A 15542-nucleotide genomic window follows, 5' to 3' on the forward strand; every position below is an offset into this window, starting at 1 on the left:
TAATGCCCACTTTCTGATCGCGTCCTTACTTCCTGTCTCCTTCCCTCTGTCTCCAAGAGCGACAGCAGCCAACACACTGCCCTCCTATGGTTCGCTTTCATTCCAATTTTTTAAAGTGACTGACATCAAAAGGTGTTTTCCAACATCCCTCTAACCATGTTGGTCCTTTCTTCCTCCCGACCTTTTTCTCTTTTCCAGGAATGGGTGACAGCCACTGACCTGCTCATCTCTTTGGACAGGCTCAACACCTTTGGAGACGAGTTCTTCAAGGATGCCAAAGTGTTGCGCTCGTACTTCTATGCCATCTCTGATTTCTCTGTGGGTGGCAGGTAAGAGGCTCTAGAAAATGTGACCTTCAGGGCAATGCCACCCTGCATAGGAAACAACCTTTCTGAAATGTTAAAAATGAATCATTTTAGAGTTTGACCTTGAGATTTGTCCCATGAGAATGTGGTTGAGCCGAAAAGTAAAAAGCTCAAAAGCTTTGTGGTGTCCAAGGCTACTTTTTTATGATACATTCAGTGAACATTTTGTGCTTGCAATGAATAGTTTGTGGATGCTATATATTCAAAATAAAATGTCCTTGTTTTGTTGATAGAAAACATTTTAAGGTAGGAATCGTCTTACCGTCGAAATATATTTGATAGTGAACATTTGCTCTATGTAAAAATAGTCGTTAGACAGACAGCTGTTTGCAGAACTGATAAAAAAAGCACCTTGCTTCCTGTCAGGCTGCCATCAGATAGGGTAAACGGAGATATTCCTCTGTCCTCCTTCCACTTCTTTTGGTGTATAACTCAAAGTAATGAGAGAAGACGTGGCGCCAAAGGCCAGGCTGCACCTTAGCGCTGCAGATAGAAGTGGACAATTAAGCAGTTGAGATGAAGCCTTCAGAAAGAATATAAACTTGATCTGACATCTGTCATAAACACTTAGGATCACTGCAGCGGCATGACAAATTACCCATCAATGTCACAGCACCTGGGGAAGAGACCCACATGTCAACATGTTAGCTTTGTACCAGTGCTTTCTGTGCGAGTACACATGCCTTCACACCTTAGTGCTGCATCGCACCAATTCAACCAGTCTTGGTCAATGAGGTTGTGGAAGGCTCCTTGTGATTTTCTGCAGCAAATCAATGCTACTATAACCCGAGGTGGAAATAAATGTGCTGGAGTTATGGTGACAACAATCAACACATATGAAAATTGCTGTTTATGCATCTCTTTCCTTGTGGTGTAACAAGAGGACTCAACATAATGCACATCACTATTTTTGCACTGCACATATGCTACCTGTACAGCTCAGGTCAACTCCCTCGTAACATACGGAGTTATAATTATCACTGAGCGGCTCAAGTCTACTCGAGCACGGAGAGATCTGATGCGTGGATTCAAAACTATACTAGGTTGTTGTCGTCTTGATGACAACAGAAATAACTAGGTCTGAGCCTCAGGCAAGCGGCATACATCTGGATGCGGGACAGCTGGCTAAATTTGACAGAGCCTGCCACTCAGCGTCCCTGTCCCCTGTCACTGCCACTCGACGGAGCCGGCGACACTGCCAGGAAGCAGTGCACACCCAGTGAGGCAGAGCTGCCACCGTGCTTCATAGGGAATGATAGGCTTTCCACATGCAGAGGAAAAGGAGATTAGCACTTCTCAAGAAATCTTGTTGTGAAAATGGAACTTTATAGATGTGGATACACAAAAAAGAGATTTATATCAGTAAATACGTGCCTGTATAGATTTGATACACATGCGCGTATTAATACTCATAAAGATCTTGTATATGCTTGTTGCTGCTTCTTATAGTCTGGGGCAGTGTGAGCGTATTAGCACTGACAGCACAGATGAATAGTGCAGTTGTTGAAGGGGAATGAAAACCCCACCTCATCTCAGGCCATGTTTATGTCTGTGAAAGATAATAGGAAGTGACAACTCCTTACAGTGGAAATACCTTCTCACTTTACCCTCTACTCCGCCTTCTACTCCATCCACTGTGTGCATAAGCATGTCTACAGTCGAGTCAGCGAGGAGAAGAGAGAGAGTGTATATAGGAAAAGTTGTACTTGCAGCCTTTACATAACTATCTGTCGATGTTTCCCTTAGGTGTAAGTGTCACGGTCACGCCAGCGAATGCGTTGAGGGGGAACATGGTGGCCTGGTCTGTTCATGCCAACATCACACAGTGGGAGCAGACTGCCAGAGATGTCACCCCTTTTACCAGGACAGACCCTGGGCCAGGGCCACTGGGGACTCCGCCAACGAGTGTCTGAGTGAGTAGCCTGCCTCTAGGCCGCTGTCACAAACCCATCAGGTGCAGCCTTCTATAAAATCCACAGGGCAGTGCTGAATTCAAGTGACAATCTCAGGCTGCTGAAGGTCCCGAAACATCCATCAGTGCACCACCTTTCATCAGTCCCTTAAAATTTTGATTTCCTCACGTGCAGCTTTTACATTAGCTGCATGAGTGCGTGGATTCTACACTCCCACCACTGTGGAAGAAAAGATTACAGTCTGAGAAACAGCATGGTAGTCAAGTGTTTATAGAAACTGATTCTCAATATGCTGTAAATTAAATGTTATTGTATTATGTTGAACTCTGCCTCGCACAGCATTTTAACTATTTATCACCCACCACATCTCAGTTATCCCTTTTTTAAGCAGAAACAAGCAGTAATGAAATTACCTGTGCGGCTGCACTGCAGTGTATAGCCGCTAAATATGTTCATAAGCATTGGTTATAACAGCTCACCGGGAGATGTGCGTGTGCGTGTGTGGACTGTATGTAAACCTGCTCGTATTAACATATGTTTGTGCTTCTGTATGTGTGAATTAGTATGAGCATTATCAGGTTGGGCTCATCACACTGTGCACTTTTACTGAATGCTTTCGAGGATGAAATGTAATTGGCTGAGGGATGAAAACTATAAAGGAGAGTGGCTTGCAAATTGTTTTTTTTTTTTGTTGTTTTTTTTTTTTTTTGCTGAATTCTATTAAGCAGCAAGCTTGTTTTAATTACTCTTACTCATGGTTCCAAGCAGATGGCGTCTTAAATAGAGTACTGTTCCCAGCTTAATCAATGCAGTATATTAATAAATAAATATACGCCATATAAAAGAGACACGGAATGTGGAAGCGTTAAAATGAATGCACAGTGTAATTGCACATCTCTATCTTGCATGGAGCTCATTCTGCCACACCAACCTTTTATATTTCTGCCATCATAATATTCTCCCTGTGTTTGGGTAAACCATTTTGACAAAGACATAATTTTATTTGCTGATGATTACAATCAGCAAATCTGCAAGAGGGTAATTAAATACATTCAGCATACCAAGTGGTAAAATATAAACTAAATTAAAACTTTGCATGTGTGTTGATATGTAAAATTTTAACTAAATATGTACAACTAAACAGCAGAAATGGAGTTGTTTTGATGTTTCAAAACAAACTACGGTAATAATCTATGCTTTGTTCGCCAGTCTATGTTCATGACACACAAACAGTTGTGTCCTGTCAGTTATGGCTGGTCAGTCAGCACAAAGGTTAGAAATGTTTTGATCACTTTTACCCCAACATGAGATTTTTAGACAGTTTCATGAATCAGTTTAGATAAAAGGCTTTTAGGATAACTACCTTAAAAATACTACCATAACCACAAAGGAAAAAATCTTTTAAAATCTCAAGAATTAGCTTTCTAAAATTGTCTCAAATCATCTATGTACTTAATTTGGCAAAATGATTCTTTCAAATCTTCCTTCTACTTTTAAAAAATCAAGTATTTTTGCTGCATAAAAACTGCAAACATTACATACACATTCTGTCATTTTTGTGACTACAGAGATGTGACACAATGTCAAGATGGTCCCGCCTCTTACGGAAGAGATGCCTTCATGGTAACAAATACGGGCTGAGCTGTCAGCACTAAAGTCTGTTGAAATGTTTGTGGGCTTGAAGGGGCCATCCATTAGTTGTACCAGAGCTCAAAAGTTGGGGGGCTGCAGCAGCTCCATATCCAGTGTGTGAAACTGCTTTTGCTGCGTGTAATTTCAGACTGCAATGAAATAAGGGAAAACGCATAAGGTGCGTTTTCGGAATATGCAAAATAGGCCTAATTGAATAGGAGGAACATGATATCTGGCTTTGCAGGAACTCAGGGAAAAGTTTTAAGTTTACTACATACAGCACAAACATATGTGTGTTGTATTTAATTACCTCCACCAAGGAGGTTATATTTTCACCTGTGTCTGTTTGTTTATCAGCAGGATGACACAAAAATTACTGAGCCAATTTGCAGCAAACTTGGTGGGGGGATGGGGCGTGGGCCAGGGAAGAACCTGTTACATTTTCGGGCAGATCAAGATCGTTTACTATGAATATGACCTTTTTTCGCTTAAGTCTGGTATACGTTGTTTGACACTGGCCTTGGCTGAGGTCTGCGTGCTCTGAGTGCCTTTCTAGTTGTTGATATATTTGCTTAGTTTGCTGTTTATATAGCCTATATTGTATCCACCTGCCATTGTATACTGTACTATAGCAGCTGATTTTGTTTTGTTATGATTCAGTTTTGACCCGGAAAAATCCTGGAGCCATAGAAAATAAACACAGGCAGACAGGTCTCATGTGACACATACCTCTTGTGTTTAATTATTTGGTCTGTAACCCAGCGGCTGAGGAAGACTGGTAATTGCAATTTAAAAAAAAAAAAAAAAAAAAAGAGCTTAATACTGTAGTTTTACTTGCTATGTGCTAATAATTCTAGTTTTATATATGTACATTAGTGATGGTCGCACACTTACACCATTTCTGATGCTTTTTAATCCTAGTCTATTTTTACAACACGATGCTGCTAGTCTGTCGAAGTTTTAAAATGCTTGAATTTTAACACATCAAACAATGAAATACATTGAAACACAATACAAATGCCTTTTCTTCATTTGTTTTAATTCAAGTCTTTCACACCACGTTTTACCATGTGGCTTCTCTTTCCAATCGTGCCTCCTTTCCCTGGAAATATTCAGCAGCAGTAGCAAGTAATATGTATTTATTTAGTCATTGTGATTAACTTGAGGTGATTCTTCAAGTGCTGGCAACAAGATAACACCTCATACTGTGTTTTTTTTTTTTTTTTTCATTCTCCGCTCCCCTGGTAATCTCAAAGATCAAACGCGTGAGATTAGAATTGGTGTAACAAGTATCTAGAGTGAAAAAATATATTGCTTCTCTTGTAGCATGACCTTTTGCTTTTTTATAAAGCTATGTATAAACACCATTAACACAGCTTTGAAGTACAAGAAAAAAAAAAGTAGAACTTTAGTATTACTAATGCTATGTCATTTTCTTAATGGACATGGTCAGCACGCACAGACCGTTTAAGAGTTGCACATTGACATATGGTTATCTGAGGATAGGCGGGATTTCACTTAGACACGATTTTAAAATGAGAAATCTCCAGCACACTGTGTCGCTTACTGCTGGGATTTATCTTTATGATATTGTTAGACCAGTATCCAAAAGTATGAGCATATTTTTTTTAAGTGAAGCATTCCCCATATTCGCCCTCTCCCTTCTCCTTCTCCTTCTCCTTCTCCTTCTCCTTCCCTTCTCTCTGTTCAGTATTAACTAGTGCCCAGTTAACCGGACAGTGGAGCTGAAAGCATCTTAGCGGAACATTAAAAAACAAAATGAGTCGCACTGCCGTGTCTCTCGCTGTCATGGTGTAGTGCTGCCCTCTGTTTCCATCACCCCTCTCTACGTGCATCACAGTTAGTTGTGGGAATACAGTCATTTTAAAACAAGACTCGGTGTGTAAAGTTCACAGCCTGCCAAACTGTCCTGGCTGTGAAGCAGCTAGAAAAACCAAAAAGAAAATAAAGTGCAGTGAGATGACTGAAGAAAAGCCAGTCGACTTGGGGCCTTCTTGACTGATGCATCAACTCATCGACTTTCAAATGACACCTCTAAACGTATTGATTATGGAGCTTGAAAAGTGCTAGAAGGTGCATTTTGGTACCTTTGGACAGAGCCAGCCTAGCTGTTTCAGTCAGCCAGGTGCTGACTGTAGCTTCATATTTAGCATACATGAGAGTGGTGTCAGTCGTCTCATCTAGCTCTGAAGAAAGCAAACAAGCAAATATATTCAGTAGTGATGATAAATAATTTTTTCACATAAAAATGCAGTACACAGACAAACCTAATATAACAAAAATATCAATCCTGATAAAACATAATTGTAAGCGTTATAATATTCTAAACCTTTTTACTCGAGCACAGTACAGCAGCAACAGTTGAGACAACACAACAACAACCTGACAGAGATATTCTAGTTATGTAGGCTATATGGTGCACTCATGCAAATAAGCACCTAATTCACAAACACTTTGCAGCATTGGCTCCAATCATTGTGGCGCAAAGGAGATATTTTTGAAAGACAAAACACGTGCACTGCAATTATGTTGGCTACTTATGATGACTGCTGCCACTGCTGATAGAGGCCGACAATTTCCAACAAATCTGGCAAAAATTATAATGATGACGATGTCTCTCTTTCAAGCAAATAATTATTTAGCGGGGAGAATAAACTATATCAGACTCATGACCTTTGGAGGGTTAGAAACCTCAACAATATGAAAATTAAGATAAAACCTGAACTTTACAAAATAAAAAGAAAGTGATTTATTTCTGCATTGATGTCTTTTGCTCCTTTAACTTGAGGATTGAAAACTTACTACTCAAATTAGTAGCCTTCTCTTTCACATAATTAACCCACATCATCATTTTACATACGTTCAGCTTAGAAAATCCAGCTGCAGAACACTGTTTGAAAAATGGCGTTTTATCTCAGTCAATGCAGTGTGTGTTTGAATATTTATAACTGTATGCAACTGATATGACTCAAGCATCACATTTCTCAGTTGGCGAGTGACAATCTACATCAACCAGAATGCCTGAAATAGCAGTGAACAAGCACAGCAATTCAAACATGTTGAAGGGGACTTATTATGCTTTTCTGAGTTTTCCCTTACTTATAGTCATTATATAGGTTTTTGTGCATGTAAATGGTCACCAGAGTCACGACGCTGGACACAACCCAAGTTTTTCCTTTGTATGAAGCGCCTCGTTGGAGTTCCAGACATTACTTACTGGTCCTATTGACATCAATTCATCTCTTGGTGCAGCCCACCTGCAAGCATGACATGCCCTGCAAGCTTGGCATGCCCCTATAAAGCACAGCACATAACTGCTTATAATGAAGAGTTTTCTTTAGTTTTGTATCCATGCCGAAAAGACAGTGTTCTCAATTGTCTGGAGTAAATCTACTTCATTTTTTCCACGGTTCTCCACTGCTCCAAACATTACAGCGTGAGCTCAGCACTTCGAGGAAGACAGTTAGACACTTAATTTTCACAACGAGTATTTCTTTAGTTCACACTTAATGTGGCCGAACAGGGGACTAAGGCTCACAGCCTTTCAGTCTGCATTATCGTTGTGGATCTGTGATGTTTAACCACGTTACCGCGACCTGATCACGTTAGTCAGAAGCAGCAAAGCAAAGATATACATGCCCAATCATTTGTAACTATTGACAAGCTACAGTATACCTCGTTAGCTTTGATAAATTATCCACAGTTTAACCGCTCAGTTCGTTTTTCAGTTAATCTTTTAATTAATTGAGATGTACAAGCATCCTAAACCAGTAGGAAGTGAAGCAGACTGTCTGTCTGTTCCTCCGTTATTTATATTCCTTTAGTCCGGAAGTGTCCACACATAAAAAATCAAAAAGGTTTCTCATAAAAGTATTCCAAGTAAATGATATTGTTATCTGTGAAGTCGTTGCAGACTGTCCAGCGTCTTCTTCCTTCCGGCTGCAGGACGGTGGGTCCGCTTGTTTTCTGCTCCAGCCCAGCTTGTGAAGGTGGATGAAAATGGCCATAATAGGTCCTCTTTAATGTAAAACCCACTGGTGACACTTGATGGAATATGTCAGCATAATGTCTTGTTCAATGAGGCAAATTAATATAGTCCTCCTGTATGCAGTGCTCTCTTTAAAGATAGAGAAGATGGTTCCATCATATTCTTTTACTAAATACCATCTGACAGCAACATTTTAACCATTTTCTATTATTAATGTGGAATCTTGGACTGTTTCCTGATAGACATTCAAATAAGTGGTTGGTTGACAGCAAAACAGGATATGCTTCTGTCTTCCAGATTAATTTTTTTTATAAACACCACTGATATCCCATTGAGTATCCTGGCCTTTAAAAAACAAGATGTGTCTTAATTGCAATTCTTGTAATTTAAGAAATAGCTATATATAGACTTGAAAGACTACTTCAGATTTATAGCTTATTTCAAAGAGCAAAAAGCTGTTGTGAAATGATTATAAACTTTACATGAGTTTACATGAGTGTTTTGGTGTCTGAGTGTTTTTATTTGTAATTTCCCTCAGTCAAGGTTGTTTGTCTAAACTTGATATCGGACTGCTTTGTTTGCTTGCTGTTTGCTATGTGGTCTTAAAATAGGTGTGGAGAAATATGCAAAGGGTTGAGCGGGAGTTTGCTGTTTGTGTGTGTGTGTGTGTGTGTGTGTGTGTGTGTGTGTGTGTGTGTGATGTGTGTAATGGGATGTCATTCTCATCAAGATTCTCCCCCTCTGAGACTGAAATCATTTATAGCCCGAGCAGGTTGCTGCAGGTCTTCATAATTTTTGTTGTTTGTTTGATGTTGTCATCGGCGTTGCCTGAGGCTGTTCCAGTAGGTAGACACTTTAAATCCTTTCTTGCCACTGATTTAAGGTTGAAGGCTGCAGTTGTAGATGGGAGGCTGTGATCATTTTCTTGAATATCAGTAGTACGGTTCGTAATACTGTAGATAAATCAGATACTTATCATCTAAGCCTCCTGGCAGTACTCCTACTATGACATATGATAGATATAGAAGTAGATTTAAGCCTAAAATCTGTTTAATCTCCTCTTGTGTTTGTTTGTTATGCTTCTCTGCCGGCAACAGCAAGGGCCAGAGGCGTTATTTTGTTGGGTTGTTGTCCATCCGTCTGTCTGTCTGTCCGTCAGTCCGTCCTTCCATCCCATTCCCGTGAACGCCGTGTCTCAGGAAGGTCTTAAGGGAATTTCTTCAAATTTGGCAACGTTCACTTTAGGGACGAACTGACTGAGGCCAAGGTCACTGTGACCTCACGACTGTCCTGTTGTAGAATGCCTGGAGGGAAATTCATCACATCTGGCACACACGTCCACTTGGGCTCAAGGATGAACTGAATTGAATTCAATCAAAGATCAATCAAATATCAAAGAAACATGAAAAAATTTGTGGTGACCCCCACCCCCACCATATTCATGCAAAGGTTTCCAACGTAAAGCCAGCATCTTTTTAGGAGAATATGTCTATTCAAACATGTTAATTTTAATGGATCAGTATCATTTAAGAGTCACATATCAGGAGACCATGATACAGTTACATCCGGATTAAGATTAGTTTAATCAGATTAAGTAGCGCAAACCTCAACCGAAAAAAGCCTCACATCCTTGCATTCTCAATACAAAGTGTAGCTTGTTTCAAAGGAAAAGAGGAATAAATCAAATCTTGCAGTGTATGTGGAAAAAATTTATTTTGGTATTAATGATGTGCAGTGGTCTGTAATTGCCCCATTTAGTAGTGTCCTCATTAGGTTTGGGCAACTCAGCAATTACAGCAGGATTCATGTCACTGAAAAAGATCTATGAATCATGGCTAAAAAAGCTCCACCCAAAAAGTGAGATAAAACTCTGGGGGAATCCCATACCAACCTTGCCTTTTTTTCATTCCAGCTGTAGCATTTGTCGGTTCAGTCAGAGCGATCGGTTCTCCAAGGCGCTCAGCATTCTCTTGAGTGAGAGCGTGAAGTTTTAGGCCTTGAAATACAGATTCACATTTTGCTCTATTTAATTGTATTTCAGACCTGTAGAACTCAGAACAAAATGTGCGGAACTCTGCGTTTTTAGGAGCAGTTAAGTAACTTTTGCTTTGAGCTAGTAGCTGTGATATTTTTCACATTTCTACAAACTCAGAGCAAGAGGCCGACTAGGTTTTTGATCCACGTAAAATAATCATTTCTTCCAGTCCTATGGATTTGGAATTCAGCTCTTGTTCTTGTAGGTTATTCAGGTTCACTCTGGCTGTATCGATTTCCTTGTTCCTAACATCAGTAAAACCCACCCTTCACTGATCATGCTCTAACTTTTGCAAATCATCCTCAAGTGTGTTTATTTTGCCCAGTTGTTCGATTAAGGTGAGAAGCAAAGGAAATTGTTTTGCTTCTAACAAATCCTTTAATTGCACCGCATAGGACTCAAGGATCCTCTACTGATTTGAGATAAACACTTAAAAAAAGTATTTCTGAAATTTTCACAATAATAAACATAAGTTATTGTTTTTGAGTAACACAGTGTTAAAGTTATAGCCCTGGTAGGAACATCAGCTTGAGTTAACTGTAAAATAATGACACAATGGTCAGATGAAGCATTAGGAAAAATCACAGCAGAGTGAATCTGAGGAAATAAAGTCAGCTCAGCACACTTTTTGAAGTGGAACACTATGCAACTCTAAACCCAGGTCGATCGCCTAAGCATAGATCACAGAGCATGACAGATGTTTGCAATATTAATTAAACAGCCACGGTAACAATGGCACTAGAAGCTGTCTTGCCTAAAATCAGGTTTTGTGCCAGATCATTCATCACCTTATTCTTCTGACAAGACTGCTAATTGCTAACGGCTAATTAGGTCTTGGGAGGGTCTTAGGATATTGAACATTTTCCTCTTGATACTTTTTTGGTTCGTGAAATTTATTGGCATAAAGATCTATACGTTTTTTCTGTTTCTACCCTCAGCGTGCTTAGAAATCCAAACATTTTGATCATTTCGATTTTGAAATATATCTGAAGTAGTGGACAACTTATCATTGCATTGCATTTCCACCTAAGTATGTGCAGAGCAGAGCAGAGTGGTGTAAATTGAAAATCTGCTGCTTTCCTCCCAAAATGCAAATTGACACCTGTCAACATCCTTCCACTTCATTTCCTACCGAGTCTTTTCCGCATTTCAACTGCTCTCCATGTAGTGGAGTCTGCTCTGTGTGAAGTCAGGACAGAAAAGTGTACTGTGGGAGACAAAGGCTTTATTTACTGAGTATAATCAATGATCCATTTACATGGTAAAGGGACTGCACCTATATATTCCCAGACAAAATGCTTAGCAATTTGCCTCTCATTCAAAGGTACCACCAACCCTATGACCCACTCTATGCACTGTGCCACAGCTGCTCTATTATCATTATTTACTTTATATTTAAACAATATATTGTTTGGTACTTTAGGTAGCTAATTGTGACTTTGTGACAATCTCCATAAAATAGAGCTGCAACCATAGGGAAATGTGTTTAGTAGACGAATGTGATAAGAATAGACAAAAGCATAAAAATTCTTCACTATAAAAACTCGTAGCGTACTGGACTTTATTTTTTCTATTCAGATCATTTAAATGATGAGCTGAATCAACGTCCGCTAAGCATTCATTAAATGCATCAAACCAAGTTAATTGAGAAACAGTGTCAGTGTCTTATTAGCATACTTCCCATCATGCATTGTATTTGGATTAAGATGCTCTTTCTTCCTGTTTGATCAGTGTTACATGATAGAGGGTTGTCTCTTTTTATTCTCATATTAACGATGATTTTCTCTGAAGTCACTGTGAGCAGCCAGATGTTGTATCCTTGTCACACTGGTGTGGCTTCTAACGACAGCAGAAGCTGTTGTGATTATGTAAACATATGAATAAATGACCCCGATACTCCCACAAACCTGTGCTAATGACAGTAGCTGTGTATGTAAGCATGTAGTGCCTGTCAATACGACCGAGTAGTTGCCAATCTTTTTGTTCTATTAAAGCTGGAAAAAAAACATTAAAGATCAGAAAAATATATGAAATGACAAGCCCCAGTTCTGTGTACATCACTGTCTTGCACATTCCTTCAGCATGAGTGGAGAGGAGATCGCAAGAATCATACAATTATCTGGTGTTACTCTGGTGTTGTAAACAATGTTGTTGGACAACTGAGCTGAGGTTTGCAAATGCTGGGTTTTTTGAAGACCAAAAAAAAAGATCTTAACCTAAAAGGCTGAAAAATGTGTGAGGCAGGTAGAGGTCAGATGTGTTTGTAACGCTACAATAAAGGTCGTACAGATATATGTGCAGCATAGTCCCTCATAGAATGGTTTCTTATCACTGCTGATGTTCTACTCTCCTTGCTAGTCCGACATCTCATTCGTCTGGCAAATTAGATGTAAAAATGAGAAATCATTGTGCCTGCAGGGGTTGTGCTCCCCGTCTGCAACGTGTTCTGCAACACTACTAAGAAACTATTCATATACAGGGCATAAGACAATAGGATGTTGGATTGCATCACCTCGGAGGTGAAGCAGCAAATCCGGCTTGACCTCGCAAAACCACGCCTCGCTGCTGGAAGACGCCTGATGCAGAGTTCAGTGAATTTGTCAGCATAATTCAATCAGGCAAACTTAGTGTTGCTTAATTTGTAACTGATGTTATTTTCTCTTCAATCTAACAGCTTTCATTGACCACTAAACTTGCACAGGTCCAGGCTTTTTGCTAGCTTTTTTTTTTCATTGTTACATTATTATGGACATGAACTGAATTCCATATTTTGTTGTTATTTCTGTTGTTATCTAATTTACATTATGTTCTTTTCACGTTTGACATTGTGTCATACAAGAAAGAAAGAATGTAGTCATTCAGGAAGTATTTGCATCAGAGTAGTTGATTTCCTTTGATCAAACATCTTGTAGCACTCAGTTTGATGCTGAAGGATAAGAGTTGGATAACCAAAATGTTTCGCACACAGCTGACTTGAATGTGCCTTGGGGGGATGGGGGTCTGCAATCTCAGGGTTATTATCCATCTTCAGCTAATTAAACTAGCCTGACTTTTACTGCAGGCAACAAAATATTATTGTGTTCACTCTGGGTTCGAAGCGGCTGTACGCTGTTAAAACCACTGGAGATAAAGAGGAACATGACTGTCACTGTATGCCCAGGCTAATCTTTTATAAGACAAAGCCCCAAGGAGCAATATGAGGGCAATGTCCACGCCTAAATGGGCATGGTATGCAAATGGGAAAAGTCCTCGGAAGCCCTCAGCAGGAGTCTGAAGTGCTGCAGGACCGGCCCCCCCAAGAGATGTTAGTGCCACTGGCTCATAGTCCATCCCTTTTTATGCAGGAAGTTTTTCTGTATTTGAGACATCCACTGAGAGTAAAGTTGGTCAGACTCTAATGAAGGTTTATTCATATAGTTTAAGATGGAGGCTGACCTTGGTCTTTACTTTCTTGACTTACAGTACTGGTCACTGTTACCAAATAAACCACGTGTATGGCATGAGATAATGAATTTGTGACTATTCATACCAGACAGGTTGTCACCATTAACACCAATCCTGTCTCCTAGAAATCACATTACTGATCATACAAATTTGTTTTTCCAAATATTTTATGAGAAAATCTAATTGCTGCCTGTATTATGTTCTGTGGCAGTGTCATTTTGAGAGGAGGAAATGCCACCTTGTTTTAGGCTCCTGCATGCAGGTCATAGGGATGAGGTTGGAGAGGATGGAGGGTGCACAAGGTTCTGGACTTCAATACTGGAGACCAGGGTTTGCATCTTGAGTCCCGCATGTGGTTAGGTTTGGTTAAGGTTAGGGAAAGACTGCAGTTTTGGTTAAATGTTGATGAAGTAAACAAGTCCTGTCTTGCGCTTCAAGTCACTTTTGACTTTTTCAATATTTAACCAAGCGGTTACCTCCATTGCTGAAAAATGAAGTGCCGAAAACTGCAGTTCCTTAAATGGTTACTTGAGGCTGACTCCAACAGCGAGTCAGTCCCCATAGACTCCCATGTTAAAATGCTCAACTTTTACATGAGCGTATGCTTGCCACAAACCAACATGCACCGAAGCCTCGGCTACACACACCTCCACACCCCTCTTAGCCTATTTTTTGGATTCACTGGGTGTTATGCGATCACTGCCAAGATGGCGAGAGAGGAGCAGCCCACCCTGAGATTCAAAACCGCTCTTCAATAACCTATGGGTGACGTCACAAAGGCTATTCCCATTTGTCTATTTACAGTCTTGTATTTTTCTAACCTTAACCAAGTGTTGTGAGTGCCTGTAACCATAAAAACCTTAACTATTTTGGTTCCATACAAATCACCCTTACACCATACGAGACCTTGTGTAAAGGTATGTTCTTTTTCACTTTAGCATACAGTGTAACTACAAACATGTTCCTGTGTCTTTGTAATTAAGAAACATAGCATGTATGGTTGACAAGGCTACAGCTCACCACCAGTGTACCCTTTTAGTTTTAAGTATTCTGAATCATCCAAAAATGTATTAGGCATAGTGTTTGAGGAGGCGTCTCCATCAATCACAGAAGAGAGGCCCCTCTTGAGTATTATACTGAGTGTGGAGCTAAGTCAGCCTTCTTACTTGCATGAAGCCTCCACAGTGGCAGTTATCCACAAGTTGTGTGGTCACCGGGACAGGGTCGAGGAAAGCAGCATGTGGAAGAGGTGGTTGTGGGCGGACAAACCTATAAATATGGTCAAGATGGCCGAACACGTGCTATGCAAAGCTGTGTAGTGGTCCTTGTGTTAAACCTGTTGAAATACGGCTTTAAGTGATTTGCTCTGTCTCACTTCCACTCACTGGATGTGTGCAATGCTTGTGGCAGTCTTCATCCCACATACATATACCACCTTTAAACTGCTCTGCTGCTCTTAGTAATCGCATCTTAACCGAGATGGAAAACAAGCTGCAGCACTGTAACATGCTTATGATAGTGTGTTTAATGGTTTGATGTGTTTTCATTCAAGCTAGGAGGTTGACACAAGCCAATATGGCATAAACATCAAAGGCTTGTAATGTACATCACAACCTAAAAAAAAAATGCATATCTATGTATATATTAAAAATACATATAAAACATAGTTGGGATTGATTTGTTTTTTAATTCAACCAAATTGAATACCTAAATTAAAAAAAGCTTTATAAAAGTCAGGTACTGAAACACGAGCAGCAAGTAATTAAGACATCAGCAAACATAAATTTAAACTTGCTGAGAGGGATCAGAAACCAGATGTTCAATTTGCTCTGAAGCTCATTTAAGGATGATGAACCATAATTAAACAAACTCATTTGCCCACTTCAGTTCACACATGAAGTAACTTTCGACATAACCCATTGAAAGACCCGAAGTTACAAGCATGAAACATAATTTTCAGATAATTGTTAACTTTTAGGATGGACATCATATGTTCCCTCAGGATAACAGTATACGTCATGGATTTCATCATATTTTATGAGATGTTGTAAGAATCAACATGAATTTGCACCATTAAAGGAAATGCAGAGGCTCAGGCGGTTGTTGACATTTCTGCTACCTGGCTAACAGCTAGCCTGACCAGC

General features: G+C 39.8%; 1 protein-coding gene across 1 annotated transcript in view; it reads left to right on the plus strand.

Annotated features, from left to right (window-relative positions):
- lamc3 (laminin, gamma 3) overlaps positions 1-15542 on the plus strand; it is a 95508-nt gene that overhangs the window by 22899 nt on the left and 57067 nt on the right. Inside the window, exons 3-4 of the mRNA XM_056404170.1 lie at positions 199-329; positions 2112-2278. Coding sequence (XP_056260145.1) covers positions 199-329; positions 2112-2278 — 298 coding nt within the window. The remainder of the gene's footprint in view (positions 1-198; positions 330-2111; positions 2279-15542) is intronic.

Source organism: Seriola aureovittata, chromosome 18 (genome assembly GCF_021018895.1).
Source record: "Seriola aureovittata isolate HTS-2021-v1 ecotype China chromosome 18, ASM2101889v1, whole genome shotgun sequence".
NCBI classification, from domain to species: domain Eukaryota; kingdom Metazoa; phylum Chordata; class Actinopteri; order Carangiformes; family Carangidae; genus Seriola; species Seriola aureovittata.